Source organism: Propithecus coquereli, unplaced genomic scaffold (genome assembly GCF_000956105.1).
Source record: "Propithecus coquereli isolate 6110/MARCELLA unplaced genomic scaffold, Pcoq_1.0 Scaffold232, whole genome shotgun sequence".
Taxonomy (NCBI): Eukaryota; Metazoa; Chordata; class Mammalia; order Primates; family Indriidae; genus Propithecus; species Propithecus coquereli.
The window spans coordinates 1,378,532-1,401,375 of NW_012147864.1; the positions used below are offsets into that span (position 1 = coordinate 1,378,532).

Consider the following 22,844-nt stretch of genomic DNA (forward strand, 5'->3'; position numbering starts at 1 on the left):
AGCCTTTATAAAATGTTTCCTTGGGAAACCTTTATAAAACCTTTATAAAAGAAAAATCCATAATAGATTTGCTTGCTATAAAAAATCCCACTGGCTCAAGAGTTGATAGCTTAGAAGAAGGCAGTATTGGAGAGAGAGATAAGGGTTCAGAGGCCATGTTAGTAATCCAGGTAAGAGATGGACAGATTGCACAGAAAGAGTGAAAGGAAGACGGAAAAGAGGAGGCAGGTGGGGAAGATGCCTCCGATTACTCCAAAAGGATTTGGGAGACCAATTGCGTTGGAGGAGGTAAAAGGGAGAGTTTTTTTTAAAAAAAATAGTGAAAGTTTCTGGTGTGGATCACTAAATAAATGATGCTGCTGAGTGAGTAGTAAATGCCAGAAAAAACAGGCTTCTATGAAAGAATACTGAACTGTTTTGGATGTGATGAGTTTGATGTGCTGAGTAAACAGCAGGGCCACTGGAAATGTGGGTCTGGAGCTTGGGAGAGACATCTGGGCTAGAAGAAGAGATCTGAAAGACAAGCACTCCAGGTGTAACGATACAGCTTAAAAAAAAATCTATAGCTGCAGTCCCCAACTCCCAGGCTGTGCCCAGTACTGGCATGTGGCCTGTTAGGAACCAGGTCATGCATCACCACCTGAGCTCCACGCCCCCACCTGTGGAAAACTGTGTTCTGTGAAACTTAGGAACCAGGCCGCACAGTAGGAGGTGAGCAGAGGGCAAGCTGGCGTAGCTTCATCTGTGTTTATAGCAGCACCCTATCGCTCGCATCACCGCCTGAGCTCCGCCTCCCCTGCCCTGCCCCCGCTTCCATGAAAAAATCGTCTGACATGAAACCTGTTCCTGGTGCCAAAAAAGGGACCACTGATCTATAAAGTGAGAGAAGAGGGGTGAAGATAGAACATACACGGAGAAGCAGAAACATCAGGATCATGTAGAAGAAGGAGGGCTCCTTCAAAAAGAGATGTCCAGAAAGCAACCAAGAAAAACAATAAAAGGATAATGTCATTGATACCAAAGAAGCAGGGAGTTTTGCAAAAATGATAGCAGTAAATAATGTTATTAATAAATACAAAAGAGGACAAACAGGACAATGTCTGCTTCATTTAGAAATAGGAGGCCACTGGCAACCCTAGTACAAGAAGTGAAGGGAGGATGGGGGGCCCACGATGGAGTGGGAACTACACTGAGCTGCAGAGGGACGGAGAGGCAAAGGCAGATTGTCACAACTACTCCAAAAGGACGTGGGAGACCAAATGCGTTGGGAGGCGTAAAAGAGAACTTTCTCAAGAAGATGGCTGTGACAAGAGGAAGGAAGAGTGAATACTACCCAGTGTGGCACTTGGGTTGTGGGAGAGTTTGTCGTTTGCCTTCCTGGCTCCACCACATGCCAGTCCTGTGACCTTGGAAAAGTCATATTATACCAGACATTCAGCTTTCTTAGTTGCAAAGAGCACTAATAATCTACTGCACAGCACTGTATAAGGATTAACTAAAACAATACATGTAAAGCTTTTAGGACCAGATTTTGATACATGGTAAGCACAAAAAAAAAAAAAAAAGAGTAATTTATAATTATCATAAATGCTGAGGAGGAATGAACTACCAGATAGAGAGGAACTAGAGAAAGATGGGTCAATCGTTCCTACAGGATCCAAAAAGGCAAGATTATAAATGTTACGGGGAGGATCGATCCTGAACAAGAGGAGGGATGCCTCATCTGGAGGTCTTTAAAAACTGGGGGAAGATTAAGTCATAAGGGTGACTTTACACAGGAAATTCACAACCTCAGCGCATCCTCTGCAGCACAATGTGTGTGGCTGCTGACATCAAGCCTCCCTACAGGGCTTTCCCCTCCTCCCCGACTCTGCACTCTACCAGTACCTGCTGTCCAGCACAGCCTGGACCCCAGATATCTGAGCCGGTCCTAGGGATCCCTGAGAGTTACTCATTGATTGATATATGGCCCATTTCCACAATGGATTATCATTACATATAATGATATATAATTGATCTAGGACGAATTCTCCCCATAATATTTACCATTTTGCCTTTTTGGACCCTATGGAAACAGTTAACTCATCTTTCTCCAGTTTCTCTCAATATATCCAGTGGTTTATTCCTCTTTAGCATTTACATAGAATGATATATCTATTGTGTGGATTTGAGTGGAATTCTTGGCATTTTCTCAGAAGCCTAGGAACTGCCTTATCCAAATATTTGGGACCATGAGACCTAAAACAAGCTATTATTAATATCAGCCTCACCTGTCTCCTGAAGGTTGCTTGGTCCCCCAGAGCAGCTCTTTGGCAAAGGGAGATAGCCTCATGGTATTGGCTGCCATCAGAACAACAGTTGTTGCCACTCCATTATTCCTCTTCCCCCTACCCCTGCCTCTAAAGCCAAAATCTACTGCTGAGGACCGTATTTTACAGCAACCAATACTATTCAATAATAATTTCAAGGCATGGCCATGTTTTTCTTATTATTGTCACTGAGTAATCTTTAGTGTGCAAATCTAACATTATTTTTCCAATCTCAAAACTGATTTTGTAATATTATTGCCCCAATCACCTTAGTGCATATATAGAAATTCATTTTTATTGAATACAATAACCTTACACCACTAATTAACAGCAAGAACAAGTCTAACAGTAAAAATAAAACACTCAGGAAATCTTTGTTTCAGTCTGTAGTTAGAAACCAAACCTGTAGTCCACCCAATAACTGAACTGTCGAGTTCTGCTATGAGAGCTTTTTCCAAATGATCCTATAATCTCGAGCCACTGTATCACATAACAGCTATTCAACACTTTCAAAGTTCCTCTTCCAGAACATCTTTTGTCTCTGAGACTGAGAACTTTACCTGGTGGAGACACTGCATGCGATGGATCCCCATAGTGTCCATAGTGAGGGGGAGAAAGGCCTATTCCAGGCTGGGACTGAGAATAGGAGGGTGTAGCCACGTAACCTTGTTGACTCATCATGAAAATATCATTCCAAAGGATAGTTCTACAAAAGAACTCTGCAACAGAAAAAATTTTTAAAATGTCAACAAGAGGGTTTTAGTCACTTAATGCTATTAAAAATATAAACACTGTTAATAAATGTTTATGATGATTTGAGAAAAAGTACAGTATCAGGTGCATGAGACATCTTAATATCATACAATGTAATACATCATATCCTTGTCCCCTAAAAAGGGTCTAACCATAGCTCTTTGAAACTCAGTAAATCACTTGAATAGTTCTGGGCAAATGCTCAGGCATGAAACCTGAATAACAATTGCCAACCACTTTTTCACTGGAAGCCTAAAGCGTAGCCTCTCATAAGTGTTCCTGCTATTTTGTGCTTTTGGTTTCCATGGCCACGTTTCAGCACAGAGTGTACCATGCTATTCAACTGACTGACCACCATGGCTATCAGCAGTCTGCAATCAGGTGTTTCATGATTTGTACCTTTTTAGAGCTCTTCTAATTAGTAATTTTAATCTGGTAGTTAGGACAAAGAGAAATCATAGTCCAATAAATATAGCAAAAGATAAAGGATAAGGGATTTATTTTATGAGTCATAATTGATCTAGCCAGGTGGTAGCTACAGACATTTGAGTGTTGTCAGTAGTTTCACAGCCAAAGACGACAGAATTTCTGATTTAAATGATATCACACCTCTAAGAACACATGCACCTATATTTAAGGAACTAAGAAAAAAAGTGTAATTTCGTATGTGTGTAGGCACACACACTCACAAATATAACATATCCATCTTGTCTCTACTCAGAACCCAAACCCATCTTGATTCTACTCAGAACCCATCAACACTTCGCTTTAAATTTCCATTTTTTCCAGGTTTTCAGAAAATAAGAGATAGCCCATTGGACTGTTTTCAAAAAACATTTTGTAACAAGACAGAAAATGCTCTGAATCCTGGCAGAAGTGGGTTTTCATTCCATATCTGCCAATACTTAACTGTGTGATATAGAATAAGCTGAAGAACCTCTCTGGGCGTCTCAGTTTCCTCCTTTAGAAAATAAAGCCTCCAAGAGCCTTTCCAGATATAAAACACTGATTCTACAATTTCTCTCCAGTTTCTTCACCCAGCCCAGGCATATTCTTCCTTTTGTTGTTTTATTTGCTGCCTTTTAAGGTAAAAGATTGGTAATACCTTCTAAGACTTGGGATCTGTCTATATTCAGAAAATGGCATTTCAAATTTAAAATCCGAAGCCTAAAATTCATGATTTGGTTTCATTTTCATATAAAACTATACGTTTCTAAAATTAAAGCAACTAAGTAAAAATATTTTGAGATCACTTTCTTCTCCTTGGGCGGGGAGAATTAAAAAGAGGAGCGAGACAGGCAAAAGCCTCTGGCCACTTCGTTCCTGACAACACTGTTCCCTCCTCCCACTAAGCAGAGCAGACGTGGCAGCCTGAGCTTTGGTCACGCTCACCCAGCCGAGCACATCTGGGAGTCGGCAGAACACACCTAAGCACGGCCTGTCGCTGTGTAACGGGGAAGGCAGAGACGTCCACGCCAAAGGGCAGGGAGCGGCCAGGTCCTCTCAGCTGCCCCCAGGGGTACCCTTCCTCGCGGAGTCTGCTGTGCCACGTCAGACTTCCTCGCGCGGGGCTCCAAGTTGCAGAGACCTGGCTGGGCCTCGAGCAGCGACAGGGCAGAAAGCCACTCGGCCTGGGCAGGCCTGGGACCAAAGTCTGGGAGTGGCGGTCCCCGCGCGCCTTCCAGCCACCGTCACCACCGACTCCAGCCCAGGTGCACTTCTGCCCTGGACAAGCCGGGATGTAGCCAAATCAGTTTTACTATCAGGATGTCCCGAAGCTTAAAGATACAGTTGCCATTTTCACTATGAATATCCCGAACATTCCCTTCCTTCAAGAAAAAGGAAATTAGGTTGATACGGAGACAACAGTGACCCTGGAATGCCCGGCTCCCGAGGACCCCAACCCAGCAGCTCCGCGTCCCCGGGCACCAGGCTGGGGGCGGGTAAGATGCGCCCACCCCACCCCGGTATTAACAGCGCTGAAGGCAAAGGCGCAAAGCCGAGGTCCCCGGGCCCCGCCCCAGGTGGGCACCCGCCACCCACACCGCCACGCCGGCCGAGCGACAGTGGCTGGAGGGCGCGCGCCGCGAACGCCGCTCCCAGACTTCGGTGCCAGGCCTGCCGAGTGGCTTTTTGCCCTGTCGCCGCTCAAGGCCGAGTCAGGTCTGGCAACTTGGACCGGCGCGAGGAAGTTTGACGTGGCACAGCAGGCAACCCACTCCCTCCCGCGGTGCCCCCGCGCCGCGTCCCGGCTGGGCGAGGCAGTACCTGGTCCCGCTCCTGCACGGCCGCTCCCGGTGCCCGAGCTCCCGCCGCGCCTCTTCCCCGGCCGGCGTCCCCGCAGGCTTGTCTCGCGCGCCGAGGTGCCGCCGGGCTGGGACTGCCACGTCAAACTCCCGCCCGCTGCGCGCCCCGCGCCGTGCTCTCGCGGGCGCACGCGCACAGACGCCGCGCCGGGCCGCCGTGCTCTCTCTAGCGCATGCGCACAGGGGGCGGGGCGGGGCTACCGAGCCGGGCCAGCGCAGTGGCCGTGCGACCTCCCTGTCTTCTCTTTTTACCTTTTTCCAGCTCTCTTTTTTCCCTTGTTCTTCTTTCCTCTCCACCCAACCCCTCTTCCACCAGGCCCGAGACTAACGTCGTTGCTACGTCGGGGCAATGGTCTCGCCGCGCAGCCCCACGTGCCTCCTCCCACCTTCAGGTCGCGGTTGCCGCTGTTCTCTTACTACCTACCGCCTGAATAACCGATATTTCGGGCGCCCCCCTGCCGACAAATACAGGAAAGTACTTGCTCCCGGCCTCGAGAAAATCGCAGTTTAAAGGCGAATCTGGCCTGTACGCGAACGACCGGATGACGGGCCCGTCGGACGCCCAAGGCGGCCTGGCGACGTGGAAATTGGGGGGTCTCGACTGAAAAGCGGGAGAGAGGTCTCCCCGTGGGAGCCGGGGTTGCTAGAGTTCCGTGCGCTCCTTGTCTGTGGAGCAGGATGTCTGACCTGCCCCCAGACAGGTATCTCTACACGTGAAAACCGCAGCGTTTAGCCCACTGCACTGAGAAACAGGTGAGAGACAAAGGCACCCTGTGTGAGACCTGGAACTCGACCTGTCTCACTCTAAAACCAGGACCACCGGCCGTCCCGCCATCCTCCGCTGCTAAATATTAATAGAAAGAAAGGCCTTCAGCCACCCCTAGGTTTGGTATAGCTACCACTTTGCTCAAACGTACAAAGTAAATCAGCCCAGTATTTTTGTTTTCAAAATATACTTCCTTCTAGGTTACAAAAAAGGAAAGCTATTTGACAAATGCCTTTATGGATGAACTGCCTAGGTAAAAACTTACGTGGGGATGTTGCTACTGCTGAAATGCTATATGAATAGTGTGGGGATCTTAAGTCATTTCAGCAGTGAAGATTTATGATCCCTTTCCCCACTCTTACAAGATTTAAAGATGTGATGTCCTGCCTACATCAGCTTCAACACTGGGCGTGTTTGAAAATCCACATTAAATGTTGTTTTAAATTGTTTCTTATATTTTCAATATGATGAAAATATTTGGTTTAGGAATTGGAGGTTCGGGAAATTTTGTCCTGTGTTTAAGCAGTACATCTTGTAAGAGTAATGACGTGGTCATATCACAGCTACGTCACAAGGAGAGAGTGACAGCTATGACGCAAGGATGGGAGAGAGTCCAATTAGAAACAGTCACACCATGTGATAACCTGGTTGGCTTGTCCCTGTGAAACCACTAAATTTGAATTGTAAATTCATCGACATCCCTCAGGGACCAAATTTGTCTGAGACCAGGACAACTTGTAGTTTTCAGTTCTAAGACAGTGTCGAATTCCTAAATGTTAAAGTTGGAAGGGACTTTAAAGATATGAGTATTCAGCTCAATATTTAGTGAGGACTGAATTCAGAAAGTAAAAATGACTTAAGTTTTACAGCTAGTTGTAAGTCACACCTTCTGATTCTTATTCCAAAGCTCTTCTCACCTCACCGTCCTTTTTCCTTTTGATACTACTCTGATTTGCTATTCTCTGTTAACTGGTTCTACCTTTTTCTCCTGTGACTGCCTCATATTCAAGCTCTGAAATAACTAACATATTAACTGACTGCACAGTTCCAGCAATTGGAGCTACTAATCACAAATTTCTTTAGTTAATGAAATGGCCTCTGGTTTTGGTCCTGCTTCCCATCTCCTGGCCCCAAGTTTCCACCCCTTAAGGGACTAACTCCTGACCTTATTCCCATGGTGGAGTCACTGGCCTGCACCAGATGCGAAGGGTGGCCTGAATTCCCAGCCTTCCTTGGTCTGACCTGCCCTGTTGCCATCTGGGCTCAGCCTCTGATGTTCTTTATGCGATTAACTTAGTCACCTAGGTAACCATACTCTAATTGAAAGGTGAGGTCACAAGAAATGCCCATGTGCTGGGGTTCTGTGTTCTTTAAGTTCTTTCTGTTCTAACTTGAAAAAGGAAAGAAAGCAAAGAGTCAACTGTGCATAAGACTATATAGAAAGAGAAGGAATTACCAGACAATAGGGTTTCTTTTAATTGATAGCCTTTTGAAGGTCAGAGCTACGATGCTTTAAGCATTTATGTGACTTAAAAAGTTTGGAGGTTTCTGATTCCAAAGCTGCAAACAGCTTGAAGAAGCTTTATTTTTTAAGAAATTGAAATGGCCAAATCCTGGATTATTTTAAACACCTGTGAGCACAATGAATAAGGCCAAGTTAAATGGGAGTGATGGGAAGGGGACATGGTAGGCTAAGCTGAGTAGAATAACAGAAATGATAGAGTACCAGTGTTCATCAAGGCCCAATACCAAGGTGATTCTAGAATTACTTTTTGAATATCTTGAATATCATGCACTAAGTATACTACATTTATACACTTACACACAGCTTCAGCCGCAGAGTGAGCAATGTGACGTCATGCTGTCAACGCAAATTGATTCAGGTTTGAATCCTGAAACTATCACTCACTATAAGCTATGCAAGTTTTATTTATTCAAGTGTTTATTAAGCACCTACTATAAACTGGATACTATAGTAAGCACTGTGGATACAAAGTCAGTTGAGACATTGCCCTGGAGTAGTGTAGTGATTGGCAAACTACAGTCCATGGGCAATATCTCACCCACTCCCCTGTTTTTGTACAGCCTTTGAGCTAAGAATGGCATTTACATTTTTAAATGGTTGAAAAAAATTTTAAAAATATTTTGTAACACATGAAAATTATACAAAAGTAAAGATTTCTTGGAATACAGCCATGCTTTTTCCATTATAGTATTCTCTCTGGTTGCTTTTGCACTACGATGGCAGAATTGAGTAGTTGTGACAGAGACCACAGGTTTGCAAAACCTAAAATATATACATACTGCCTTGCCGTGTACATAAAAAGTTTGCCAACACCTGGTCTGTTAGGACATACAATTACAATACAGTTTGTTGTCCTATGAGGAGACACAGGTTGCCATGGAAATATGTAAGAGGGGACACTTAACCCAGACTTGGAAAGTGAGAGCTATCTCCCTGGAGCAGGTGGCACCTGAGCTAAGGCTCTGAGGACAGGAGCAAGTTACACCAAAAACGGGTGAAGGGCAGCAGAAATAGCACGAATAAGTCAAAGAAGCTGAGGAACATGTGGCGTCCGGACATGCTAGTCGTCCAGTACAGCTAGAACATGGGTGTCTAGAGGACATGAGTTTAGGCAGGTAGGCTAGGGCAGCTCATGGGTCTCTCAAAGGCATTGGAGAGGCAATGAAAGATTTTAAGCATGGGAATGACACAATGGATTTTTTTCCCGGAAAGATCAGTCTAGAGTTAGTGAAAGAATGGAAGAGAGGAAGGGGCAAGAGTGGTGTGGTAAAGACCAGTTAGGACACTGTTGGCAATAATCCAGGTGAGGAAATACGGTGGTCTAAGCACAGGCCATGGAGGTGTGGGTGGAGAGAACAGACAAGTTGGACAGATGTCTGTAAGGCGGATCAATGGAACTGGGTACAGGAACAAGGAAGTGAAGCAGAATAAGCACAGCCACTCTCAGATGTTTGATCTGGCAGAAGTAGGGGATGAATGGTGCAGCTATTTAATGGGTTAGGAAACCAGGAACAAGAGCAGATATGGGGAGAGGATGGGGTCAGTTTTGGATAAGTTCGTTTAGATGTACTTTGGGACATCCATGTGGAGATGTCCAGTCACCCATTGGATATATGTGTCTGGAGCTAGGAGAGGGACCTGGAATGGAGATAATAGAAGGCACTCAGCAATGAAAATTTAAAAATCAGTCTGGCAGACAAGAGATTGGTCTCTATAGTCAGATCAAGTCACGACTTCCGATTCTGCCACTTAATAGCTGTGTGTACCCTTCCTAAACCTCAGTATCCTTGTCTGTAAAATGGGAGGAATACTACCACTAACTTCAAAGGTTGCTATGGGAGTTATCATAAATGAGATGACACAGGGAGCACTTAGTACAGTGTTTGGCACATAATTGCTAAAAAATATTGTGGTATAATCATAATCTAGGATAAATGTACTTTCTACATTTATTAAACCTTGGTTTACTCATTGTAAATTGGGGATATTACATTCTTTTCGTTATGATCATGAATGAATGGGAGAAAAAGGGCTATGGAACAAAGCAAAAGCAGATGAGGTAAACAGGATTGGGAATGCTGGGTTGGTGACAGGCACTATCACATGGGGGATTAGGACAGAGCTCTTGGGGCTGTGGAGTTGTGCCATGCAGATGTCTCTTTAGGATAACCTGCTCCAAGGAAAGTGTCTGGCAGCCTTCAACAGCTACCTCAGTGGACCCGGTGTAGCACTGACCCTAAAGCCACACTCTCAGCAGCTCCCAGCCAATTACTAACCATGGTGGAGCTACTGACATCAGAGCATTTTTGCCCAACATTGGACACCTCTGGAGGAAAATTGTCTCTGGAGTTCCCATCACCCTGGCCAAGACTTTTTCAGAGTTGTACTGCAATCTGAGGCTCATCCCACCTACTCCTTCCTGCCCTCTCTTTTTCACAGGTGTCAGGTTCTCTTGGCACCTGCCTCTCTTCTACTCCTGTTCCCTCGCTCATCTATTCCCCACAAGTGTTTCTCCCAGTAAATCTCTTATATGTCTAGTTCCATGTTGGCATCTGCTTTTCATGTGACCTGAACTGACGCAGCCTCGTAGAGAAGGTGAGATTTGAACAAAGCTTGTCTGGAACAAGACAAGGATGCCCACTGTCACCATAGTACTGGAAGTTCTAGCTAGAGCAATCGGACAAGACAAATAAAGGGCATCCAAATTGGAAAGGAAGAAGTCAAATTATCCTTGTTTGCAGATGATATAATCTTATATCCAGGAAACCTAAAGACTCCACAAAAAAACTAATATAACTGATAAACAAATTCAGTAAAGTTACAGGATCAAAATCAACAAAATCAACATACAAAAATCAGTAACATTTCTATATGCCAAGAGCAAACAAACTGAGAAACCAGGAAAGTCATCCCACTTAACAATAGCTACAAATAAAATATTAATAGACCCTTATCTCTCACCACATACAAAAATCAAATCAAGATGGATAAAAGACTTAAATCTAAGACCTGGAACTATGAAATTACTGAAAGAAACCATTGGGGAAAATGCTTCAAGACATTGGTCTGGGCGAGGACTTCTTGAGCAATATCCCAAAGCACAGGCAACCAAAGCAAAACTGGACAAATAGGATCACATCAAGCTAAAAGGCTTCTGCACAGCAAAGGAAACAATCAACAGAGGGAAGAGACAACCCCCAGAATGGGAGGAAATGTTTGCAAACTACCAGTCTGACAAGGGATTAATACCTAGAATGTACACGGAGCTCCAACAACTCGATAGGAAGAAATCAAATAATCCAATTAAAAAATGGGCAAAGGATCTGAGTAAACATTTCTCAAGAAAGACATATAAACGGCCAACAGGTCTATGAAAACATGTTCAACATCATTAGTCATCAGAGAAATGCAAATCCAAACTACAATGACGTATCATCTCACCCCAGTTAAAATGGCTTTTATCAAAAAGACAGGCAATAATAGATGCTGGTGAAGATGTAGAGAGGTTCCCCTTGGAACCTTGTACACTGTTGGTGGGAATGTAAATTAGTGCAACCACTGTGGAGAATAGTACGGAGATTCCTCAAAAAACTAAAAATACAACTACCATATGACCCAGCAATCCTATTTTTGGGTATATAAAAAAAGGAGGGGAATTCAGTATGTCAGAATGATATCTGCACTCCCATGTTTATTGCAGCACCACTCACAACAGCCAAGATTTGCAATCAACGTAAGTCTCCCTTGATGGATAAATGGATAAAGAAATTGTGGTACATATACACAATGGAATATTGTATAGCCACAAAATGAAATCCTGCCATTTTCAATAACATGGATGGAACTGGGGAACATGATATTAAGTGAAATAAGCCAAGCACAAAGAGAGAACTCTCACATGTTCTCATTCATATGTGGGAGCTAAATATTACGAACAATCGATCTCATGGAGACGGGGAGTAGAATGATGATTACTAGAGGCTGGGAAGGGTAGCAGGGAGTGCGGGATAAAGTGGGTGGTTAATGGGTGCAAAAATATTGTTAGATTGCTAGATAGAATAAACAATATTTGATAGCACAACAAAGTGAGTATACTCACCAGTAAGGTAGGGTATACTTTAAAATAAGTAAAAGAGTGGAAGTGGAATGTTCTTAACACAAAGAAATGATAAATGCCTGAGGTGATGGATATCCCAATTCCCTGATTCAGTTAATTCACATTGTATGCCTGTATCAAAACATCACATGTACCCTACAAAGATACACAACTATTATGTACCCTTAATAATTAAAAATAAATAATTTTTAAAAAAATAAATAAACTGCTGTAAGGAGTTAATTATGTCCTAGTTTGCCCAAGATGTTCTCCATTTATGCCCATTCTCTTGGTACACCATCCAATTTAGGATTTTTTCCCTCTGATTTAAACAAGTATTATTAAGCATTGCATTAAAATGTCAGGATCAATTTGATGAGCCTGAACTTTGTACTTTTAATTTCTACTCAAGTCTCACTTAGAAGTGTGAGACTAATGTTCAGGAAACAGAATTCTTATCTTAACCTATGTAAAGACAACCAAAGACAACCTGTCTTTTTATTCCAGAATGTTTCTTAATGCAAAATAACTAACACTTCCTGTTCAGGACAGTATGTAGAGCCTTAACTCATAAGGTGATGTGCATTTGGGCTCAAGTGGCTAGGGACAGTGAAATTCTTCTGGTCTTGGGGTGGAGGGAAAAGTAGTCAACACTATTGCCCCTATAGTCTATTTGGCGTTCTGGCCGATTATGCCACGGCCTGTGCTGCAGGTTTCAAGACATGACAGGCTGCCAGGCTGTCCATCAGCAGGGTCCCAGGGAAATGTGGGAGATAACAGATTACGTGTCCATGAAATCCATCCAGAAAATAGAGGCTAGCTGCCTATCGGGCACAATGAATACTATCTGGGTGATGGGCACACTTACAACCATGACGCAAGCGTTACAAAAGCAACCCATGTAACCAACAACATTTGTACCACCGTAATATTTGGAAATTAAAAAAAAAAGAAAGTAGAGGCTGGATACTATACTTGGTATAGAGAATGGTATGAACATTCTTACTATAGCAGTTTTGTCAGTATCCTATGGTGTAATCTTCAAAATTTTGTTTATTTTGTTGTCAATGATTTTTAGAAAAAATTGCAATAAACTCTTTTGGCAGTAATGAGCCAAAAGTCAAGAGTATTTAGTGAAAAATTAAGTACTGAGTTTCTGTTTATCAAAAAAGTTAATGATGAAGGTGTCACTTAGAAAAATGTTAAAATTTCATATCCAACAATAGGCCATAATCAAAGACTCTACTCCAAAACTCGATGTTATTTTAAGATGATTGTGCACAGAAATCACAATTTAATACGTACAGCTCAGAACACATATTTATATCTTACTCTATGAAGCACAACTTTTCATTTGCTCATTTTAGATTCTAAGTTTTCTTGTAATCATATAAAAAGCAAAGCAATAGCTATTATTCTATTGGTTCCATTAACAGAATAACTTTACAGATAAGATAGTTAAATGATGAGAATTTTATAGCAACATATCAGATGCTACACATAGAAAACAGCCAATTCAAAAAGGCTCAATATTTTCCCCATATAAATCCTGGAATCAAAGTAAAACTATTTGAAGTTCATTCTGTTAAGATAAAACATCTGGGCCAGGAGCGGTGGCTCACGCCTGTAATCCTAGCTCTCTGGGAGGCCGAGGCAGGCAGATCATTTGAGCTCAGGACCTCGAGACCAGCCTGAGCAGGAGCGAGCCCCCTCTCTACTAAAAATAGAAAGAAATTAATCGGACAACTAAAAATATATAGAAAAAGTTAGCCGGGCATGGTGGCGCGTGCCTGTAGTCCCAGCTACTCGGGAGGCTGAGGCAGGAGGATCGCTTGAGCCCAGGAGTTTGGGGTTGCTGTGAGCTAGGCTGACGCCACGGCACTCTAGCCTGGGCAACAGAGAGAGACCCTGTCTCAAAAAAAAAAAAAAAAAAAAATGCTCTCTATCTCGTTTCATAGCCCTTGAAATAGTTACCTTTTTCTACCCCTTCATTCACAGGCACAAATGAGGTACAGGTAATTAGCATCGTGATATGGCACAAATGAGCCCATAAACCAAGGAAGAGAAATTATTTACTAACTCAACGTTCAAACTCTTATAATTCTTTTTTTTTTTTGATAAGTGATCAAACTGGCAAAATCTTATAGGTCATACTGATGATTTATTCTACTAATCATTAATGATGAACATCATTAGTCAGACATTATCCTAACCTCATTTTGCATCTTGAATATTATGTATTTGTCGTTCCATTAATTCTATGACAAAAGAACATTTGCCATACTATTATATAAATCCTACTAGTCCTTACACAAAAATGACTTGAAACTCTGAACCTGTTATTTTATGGTTTTGAGTTGCCGCTGTACCTGGATAGCGTCTATTATTTATTTACGTGTCTCCTGAAGGCTATTGATAATCCTTAGTTATTTATACCCCAGGGGTTCTTTAGCCAAAAGAATTTTGTAAAGAAGCTAAAGTATTTGTTTTTCAAATGAATGGCTATACTAACTAGAAAGCATACTTCTGCTTTATTAGGCTTAAAACAAAGTATCTCCCATCATTCCCACATCTGGATCTCATTTATTACTAAGGCAGGATAAGACGGATTTGGAAAAAATGAAGTGAAATCAGTTTTAGTGATCATTATCTGATTTTGCTTTTAGACTGAAAATTTCCCTCCAGTCAGGTTCTGTCATGTTTAACTTTGAATAAAAGTGTGCACTTCATAGGAAAAAAAGTGACAGTAACCTATTCTACTCCTTCCCTCCCTTTACCTTAAAAACAAAAAACTACTTAATAAAAAATGTTGGAGTAAGGGGCATAATCTTATTTGAAATTTTTGTGCAATGGCGTTGATGGATTTTACGTATTTTTAAAAAATTAGATGCACTTGTTAAAACATTTTATTCCTCCAAAAATATAATACCCTGGTCTAGATTTTATAGTTTTTCAAATTGATTATCTAAATTTGGGTGATTGTTGAATTTTTAAAAATGCGCTCACAAATGAGATATATCAGAAACAATGTACATTAAGTCTTTCCTGTGTGAATTAAATTTTCCTATAACAACATAACATTACATTTTAAAATTGTCAATCTGTGCCAGTTTTCATGCGTGTTAATGTATGCCTTTCAAAACACTTTTTTTACATTTCCTTGAAATTCTAGAGATATCTGACACAACAGATGACTTTCTCAAACGTCACTTCAACGTTTTGATATACAAATCTACTTCTTCATTAGAAAGGGAAAAGATTTTTTTAAAGACATTTTAAATGATTGCAGAAAAGGACTCTGTCATATATGATAACCCTATTCCCAGTAACCCTAATCATTACTAGCATCAGCACTGAAAAAGAACAAAAGGATGATTGTAGGAGGAGTATAACTAGAAATGATGAGAAGAGATCTGGGAGTCATATTCTGAATGACAGACAAACTTTTCCTGGCATCCAGAGCTCTTAGACGCTGGCGTAATTACCCAAGTTAGAAAGAAGGAAAATGAAAGGACGTCCCTTGAGATATTTAAGGCCAGATCTGGCAAAGTGCTGGAAAACAAAATACAGGAAAGTCCCCTGAAAGTGTTGCCAGGGAAATGGCCGCATGACCTCCGTGTAACTGTGTCTGTGCGCCCTGCTGGAGTCCCCTTTGCTTTCTCACGGGACCCAGCATGACCACGGGAGGTGTGCTGACCTGGCTGCTGTTTTCCTCTCTCCCCAGAGAGTTTTAGCAAATGACCCTTAAGCGGTGGGGCTTTAATGCTTATAAGCACTTCAGGATTGCAAAGAGAAAGTTATAACAAATGTAAAAATTATTATTTCTCATCACTCAACTTGTTGGCCAATAAATGTTGAAATCTGGAAATAAAGTCCAAACCAGGTTTAACACGTTAGTTTAAATCTGCCAGTTAGCGTTTCCATTGAATTCAGTTTGATTCTATGCAGCTTCTTCTCATGTTTATTTACAAAGAACCTGTGATTGCATTCAGATAACTCGAAGCCTGGGGCCTATTATAATAAATTGGTCACTGATCATGTTGGAAGTTCAGGAGGTTCCTCTATTTGAAAGGCAGGAAAAAAGAAAACCTCCCAAGTCTCCATCTGGTTCGGCAATTCCATTAAGCCTGGGTGTGCAATACAGTGGGAAAAACTCACAATCAGGTGATAGGACTTAATTCGTCAGCAAACATTTTCGAGCTCCTAGTAGGTTTCTGGCCCCATTTTATGTAATAGATGCTGGGGATTAGGAGAGCCGAGATGAAGTCCCAGCCATGGTTACCTAGCTCATTCCGTAGCTCTGTTCCAGAGTAGGGCGGCGTTCCTACTCGTGCACGGTCCTGTGAGAACCATCCTGAATCAAAACAGTGGTAAGTCCCTACTAACAACAGTAACATCGACAATACAACAGAAACGAGCTGAGTAGCTCCTGTATTCTCGCAGCGTGTGAGCGTCAACTTACCTCATCTGTTCCTCACAGCAGCCTTTTCTTTTCCACACCTGGGGAAACGGAGGCACAGAGAGCCCAGGTGACAGCTGGGGCCGGGCAGAGCCGGAACGCAGACCCAGGCCTCCTTCCCAAGCCTGCTGCTGAGTTGGGAAGGGTCATGACGTCCAGTCAGCCGACCTCTTATTCTTCAAACTCAGGGGCGGCCATTTGACTTTCTCTGCTCAGTGACTGCCGGCAGCCTTGTGATAATTAGTAATTTTCTAGGAAACTACTCACTCTATGGAAGCCTGCTGCGCTGACCTGCCAGGAAAAGCTATTTCCTTCCAGAAACTCTCAGCTATTAGCTTGGGGTCCTTCCCCTTCAGAGGCAGCTTGGATTCCAATCGGAAAGGACCGTCTGATGGCAAAGGGAGGACTTAAAGGAAAGATTTATTAAGCAGTTATTATGTGTCAGGAACTTGTTTAAAAACAGGTGTTTAAAAATATCTCATGTATGGCTCATAGCAACCTCAAAAGAGAATATTGACATTCAGAACAGACAAGATGTACCCAAGGCAGCAGAGCTGGGCTTTGACTTCACGCCAAGCCCCATCCCTCACCCCTACCTGTGCTGCCTCTGAAAAGTATATATAGTCAGTATCTTGTTCAAAAATATTTCTGTGATTGAAATCTGTGACAACCGCCACCACTGCAACAACACAGGTCACTGCTCAAACATCACCACCACGTGACAGAAAGCTTCCCTTGTAGTAGCCAAACTCCCTCCATCTTCACCCCACTGCGGCTTTATTTTGCCACCATATGACAAAACATACAGTTATTTGCATTTATTGTCTGTCTTGGCTGCTGGAATATGCACGTGTAGAGCTTGCACCTTGTTTGACTTGTTAATTTCTGTAGCCTTTGTGCCTGGAATAATGCCCGAAATAAATAATAAACACTTGTTAAATGAATGAATAAGAGCAGGTTTTTAAAGGCAGAGTAGGTAGCAAGTCTGTGACCTATTGACAGCACACTGTGATTTAGTCTGGAAAACATATTTTGGTGCAAAAAAAGGGGCAATTTATACTATACATTTGCTTAATAAGTTAAAAGTCATTCCCAACTTAAAAATTTGGCTCCAATATAAAGCTTCACCCAGGAATCCACTGACATTATTGATTCTATTTATTAGGAATTTGAAATACCACTGTTGCAACTGTTTAAATGTTCATTTTGACATGATAAATGTAAATATCTATTTTTAACACTATTAGCTTCTAGAAGCCTAAGGGCAAAGCAGACATAGCTTCACCTTGTGGAGCTATGAAGTAAGAGAGGGGGTAGGAAGAGTGATGTAGAAAAAATAAAAATATCGAAAGAGGGCCAACTAAATTATAACAATCTAAAAAGCGTTAATTTTATCTATGGAAAAAAACCACAAATTAATCACTGTTGAAAGTCAAAATCCTAATTTTGTGTGACATCTATTGAAAAACTAAAAATAAACTAGAAATACAACCACTGGAAGACAGGCAATACAATTTTGCGTATGACATATCCTAAAACTAGCCCTATGACTGAACTGTGGCTCTTTCTGTAACTGAATAAGGGAGTTTTTGTTTTTGTTTTTTTTCCTTATCGTCCTACTGAGGACCTCATTACTATAAATGAACTGGACAGGCCTGGCAAGGTGACCCACACCTGTAATCCTACCGCTCTGGGAGGCTGAGGTGGGAGGATCACTTGAGCTCAGGAGTTCGAGACCAGCAGGAGGAGAGGCTCCGCAACTATTTATTCCTTGATCAAACCTACCACCATTGTGACGGGTGTCACTCGCTGAGTCACCAAAATTTGGGTAATTGATATCTTACTTGTTTTTATTAATCATTCTTAAATGTATGCATAGCTCACATTTATGTCAATGTTTAATGTTCGAAATGTCTTGGTTTTTATTTAGAAGTTTGGTGATGTTTTGTGACTAGAAATAGGCCACAGGAACTTAACTCTTGTTTATATCAATTAGACTGTGGTTTTGGTTTCATTATTTGTCATTTTGCTTAAAGCTACAGTTTTCAAGAACTTACAGACAATATTAAATGAGGACTCACTGAATAGAGCTTCCTAGTACTGACACGGGCAACGTGTCTGGAAGTCACTTTTGTCTGGTACTACAAGTAACACAAGCTAACTATCCCAGGCTCTTCTTTATTTAGTGTGTTTTTATGTGGATGAATGTTATGGAAAATATTATGGGAAAATAAAAATGTTCCATTTGTACGTTTTTGGTAGCTTATATTCAGATTGAAAACATTAAAATACTTTGGAACACATAAAACCCACTTTTATATTGGACCACCCAGATTCACAACGACACATCATGAGATGCTATAAAATAAGAAACTTGTAGGTGACATTGTATCCAGTTGACGGTTAGATTCAGATCTAAGATCAGCAGCAAGGAAGAAAATGAAATACTTATTTAAATTTAAAATACCCGGAACCATGCAATAGATGTTATAAGAATTCGTTTCCAGGGGAAAATTCATATTCTCATTCTCTCTCCCAGCTCTTCTTCCTCCTCCTCCTCCCCCACCTTCTCTAAATATATATCATAGCTCAGAAAGGTACTTTTCATAGTAGGAGGTTTTAAAAAAATAAATGTTTAGGCTTTCTTTTATTTCCTCCTCTTATGGGATTAATTCTGCAGGCTGCAGACAGAAAAATAATAATTTAACCCACTTTAACTCCCTTTTGTCTGTTTCGTTCAACAACGTGGTAATTCTCAAAACATTTATTTGAGAGAATTTAATCCTCTAGGAGCTGAATTCTCAGAGCTCAGATTTTAGGATGTCACTCATGGCATGAAGATTAAAACGTTCATGTGTCCTCTACTGTTCACAGAATTGTTAAACGCAAGTTTTCCAATCATACTTGGTTTTTTTCAGTGCTGGAGTTCAATGTGTTAGTGCAAGGGAACTTTTGCCCTCCCTCCCGTCCCCCGCCCCCATCTCGCCCCCAGTGGGGACACTCCCGTGTGGCCGCTTTCCTTTCGCTGCAGGTGGGCTGAGCGAAGAGCGTGACGCAGGAGGGGGCCGGTCCGGACGGTGCCGAGCGCCTCTGCTCCTCGCGGACGATGCCATTAGCGGAGGAAACTGGCGGCGGCGCGGCGGCTCTGCGCGCCTCGATCCTGCGTCCTTGGCGGCGCCGCGGCGCAGTGCACATCCTCAGCGCCACGCCAGCGCCGTCCGTCGTCTGTCTCTTCGAGCTCTTCATGCTGCCCAACTGAAAGGAGAAAATGGGCACCGGGGATTTTATCTGCATTTCCATGACTGGCGGGGCGCCCTGGGGGTTCCGACTGCAAGGTGGCAAAGAGCAGAAGCAGCCCTTGCAAGTGGCAAAGGTAGGACGGGGGAAAACGAGGTATCACTGCTTTGTGCTGGGAAGGAGTCAATGAATCCAACCTGTTGCTAGTTTTTTCAAGTTCTGATGCAGACGTCTGTTAAGGGGTTTGATTTTGGGGCTGGCGTCGAATTTTTCTAGGATATGGCTTGTTTTCTAAGAAACTTTTCAGAGTAATGTAAAATCATGTGTAATTGCAATTGATAGAGGGGAAAGTGCGCCATATTTATCAGCTGAAAGAGCCTAGTGAATCATGTTCTTTTGACAACCAGCAAGACACTGGGGAACGTTTCTTGGAGGCAAGGTTAGAATGTTCGTTTGAGCTATTGTTTCATGTCACTTTGCTTGGCTCTGGCAGAGGAGCAATGCTCAACTCAGCATAACCGCTTGGCTATTTTGGGGACTCTTATAAGGTGTTGGTGGTCACGTTTATTATGCAGCATTCATAAAAAGGCCAATTTTGGGCAATAAGTTTTAAAGTATGATGAAATGCCACAAAATCTATTTAAAAGAATACACTTTTAAGGATTTGACAAATAAATGCAAAAATCCAAGTACTGTATTCCATCATGTGTACTCATCCAGTGAAGAACTCAAGATAATTTCAAAGATACTCAAAATATATTGTAACTAGGAGTAACTTTGTAATGCACCTAATAGCTATTTAAAATGTTTTGTGCTTTTGTTGCCATTTAGTTGCTTACGCTACCAGTTTGCTCAAGGAAATCTGCTATTGTGTAACTGGCATTCAACTAAAATAATTTTAAAAGACATGAAACTAAGCAAATTTTACCTGATTTTAATATTAAATTGCAAATTGTAGTGTATGAAAGAAAATGTGAGAACATGAGATTAAATCTCTATTTTATACTTACATTAAAAATGGGTCTAGATCTTTATGAAATATATGGGCCACTGCTTTTGTATTTATTCTTTCCCTTTGGCTTTTACTTTCAAAAAAATGTTTGATGTTGAAGAAAGGAGTTTCTTTGAAATTTTCTGCTCCCAGGCGTCCGTCAGAAAGCGCTTTCATAATGCAATGGTGGAATCCTGCCCCCTAGTGAAAATTGCAAACATCAAGAAAGAAGCATGAAACAGGAGATAAAAAGCAGAGTTTTTAAAACTGGAAAGTTCCTCAGAGGTCTCCAGTTCAACCCATTAATTTTAGATGAGGAAAGAGCCCAGAGAGTTTAAGTAACTTGCCTCGCGTCTTTGGCTTGGAACTGGTAGAGTGATTAAAGGATCAGGAAGGTGATTTCATTAGGTTTCTTTAGGAGTGAATGGCAGGCAACGTCAGATAAAATATGAGTGCCTAATTCAGCGTATATATAATCCGTGACACTGAAGGAGATTTGCTCTGAGTCTAGAATAGCAGTTGGCTGGCTCCAGTTACTGAGATTTGGGTTCTAATTGCAGCTCTGATCTAACTTGCAGCCTGGCCTTAGGCAAAAGCCTCAGCCTTCCTGTCTCATTTGCTGTGTGTGTGTGTGTGTGTGTGTGTGTGTGTGTGTGAGAGACAGAGAGACAGAGACAGAGACAGAGAGAGAGACTATAGTCTACAGTCTACCTTTTTCCTTTTTATCTGTAAATTAAAGAAACTAAAGAGCCTTTTAAAGAAAATATAAGTTCTAAATTACTGTGGCAATGCCTATTTTTTTTTTAGTTCAAGTTATTATATTCAATTTTTTATACCAGCATTATTTGTTCCAGAAAGCTGTTGGAGCAAAAATGCTTGTCACTTTCTGTGTTGTCAAGGCCATAACCACACTAGGATCACTGTATTTCATTTAAACCATTAAGTCAATTCAGTTCTAGTAATGGTCTCTTGTTAAGTTCAAGGTGAAGTGGATTTTGCTTGGGCGTACACTTTTCCTCTTGTAAAGATTGGCGATAGCTTAATAGGTGAATCACCTCCAAGTAGGAGGGTGCAAGGAAAGAGGCAGAAAGCTGAGCCGGAGGATGGTTGCTGGCAAACGAAATGCTCACAGTTTTGAAGAACATGCAAAGGATTAACTTGGGAATTAAGGAAAATAAATATTAAAAAAAAAAATTCAGCCAGCGTTTGAGCCATGCCCCTTAAAATGGGAATACCATAAAGCAGTTCTATAGACAATAACAGATTTTGACCTGTGAAATATTTAAGTATTTAGACTTTCCGTAATGCCATATAGAATGGAAAATCTAATAGGCTAAAAGAGCACAAGAAAAACTAGTCTAATGTTATTAAGGATGATCAGAAATTGAATAACTTTATAATTCTCAATAAATATCCTTCTGGTGACATGTTTAGTCACTTTCGAGATGTGTTCAGACATTTTTAGTACTTGGTTGGCTGGTTGAACTGTACATAAACCCCAAATTTTAGAAATAACTAACAGAAATATTAATAATCAAAATTTTTCATTGACATTGAAGCTCAATGCCAAAAAATTCTGTTTTGTTTCAAAAAATAAATGGAATTTTTAAAGGCCCAAATGATCAGTAACATAGGCCTGATTTTTGAACGTTTATATAAATCTTTTATTTATATTCTAAATATATGTCACAGAAAGCAAACATTTCTAATGCTGAGTCGTAGGATGATCCTCTGCAGAGTGTATTTTCAAGAGATCATCCACAGGAAAAATTATCCAGACATAAAACCCCATCGTGTGTGTGCGGACAGCCTTATAAAAAGAGTGTTAGCGCTTTTACTCTACAAAACTCTTTCTTTTGGGACATGCACTTACGTAGCTGTCTTTGGATATACTCTTGGCAAATCACTTTAGAAAATCATTATATCAAAAAGTGGTTAGAAATTTTTGTTTTCCAAACAAAGCTTATATACAATTCAAAAATTACTCACATTTTGAAAATAATCAACAAAGAAATATACGAATTGTTTATCCTTTACACATTTTAATGTAGTTGGAAACTATATTAAATTTTTCTTCACACCTTACATACCACAATAATAGTTATTCTCCTATTGAATTTTAATTCAAAGTTTTAAATAATTGCTTATTAAAATTGAGATGATATAATCATTCATTTTATGAGACAGAAATGGATTTAACAATTCTTGTCTATTACTGTATATGCACTCTATAAAGCTCTGAATAAAAATGTATTATTTAGGCAAAGCACATTTCAAATAATATAATTCTTTTCCCTTAGTGCTATTAGTGAGGTTTCTAAAATGTTTCAAGTAGAATAATTCCAGAAACATAGGTATTTCTAAAGGGGGGGAAAGGTTTTTAATGTATTTGAATGTGTATA

At 41.3% G+C, this 22,844-nt stretch overlaps 2 protein-coding genes across 4 annotated transcripts in view; one reads left to right on the forward strand and one right to left on the reverse strand.

The window, feature by feature from the left end:
* SEC24D (SEC24 family member D) overlaps positions 1–5,450 on the reverse strand; it is an 84,593-nt gene extending 79,143 nt beyond the window's left edge. Inside the window, exons 1-2 of one of the 2 annotated variants that reach the window (XM_012645477.1) lie at positions 5,331–5,450; positions 2,870–3,028 (exon numbers count right to left, since the gene is read on the reverse strand). In XM_012645477.1, coding sequence (XP_012500931.1) covers positions 2,870–2,990 — 121 coding nt within the window. In that variant the 5' untranslated portion in view covers positions 2,991–3,028; positions 5,331–5,450. Of the gene's footprint in view, positions 1–2,869; positions 3,029–4,489; positions 4,523–5,330 lie in introns of those variants that run through there. The other variant, XM_012645475.1, reaches the window with a different exon arrangement.
* A 14,032-nt stretch (positions 5,451–19,482) lies between these two features.
* Positions 19,483–22,844, forward strand: part of SYNPO2 (synaptopodin 2) — a 152,243-nt gene continuing 148,881 nt past the window's right edge. For both annotated transcript variants that reach the window (XM_012645490.1, XM_012645491.1), the window contains exon 1: positions 19,483–19,587. In XM_012645490.1, coding sequence (XP_012500944.1) covers positions 19,483–19,587 — 105 coding nt within the window. The remainder of the gene's footprint in view (positions 19,588–22,844) is intronic.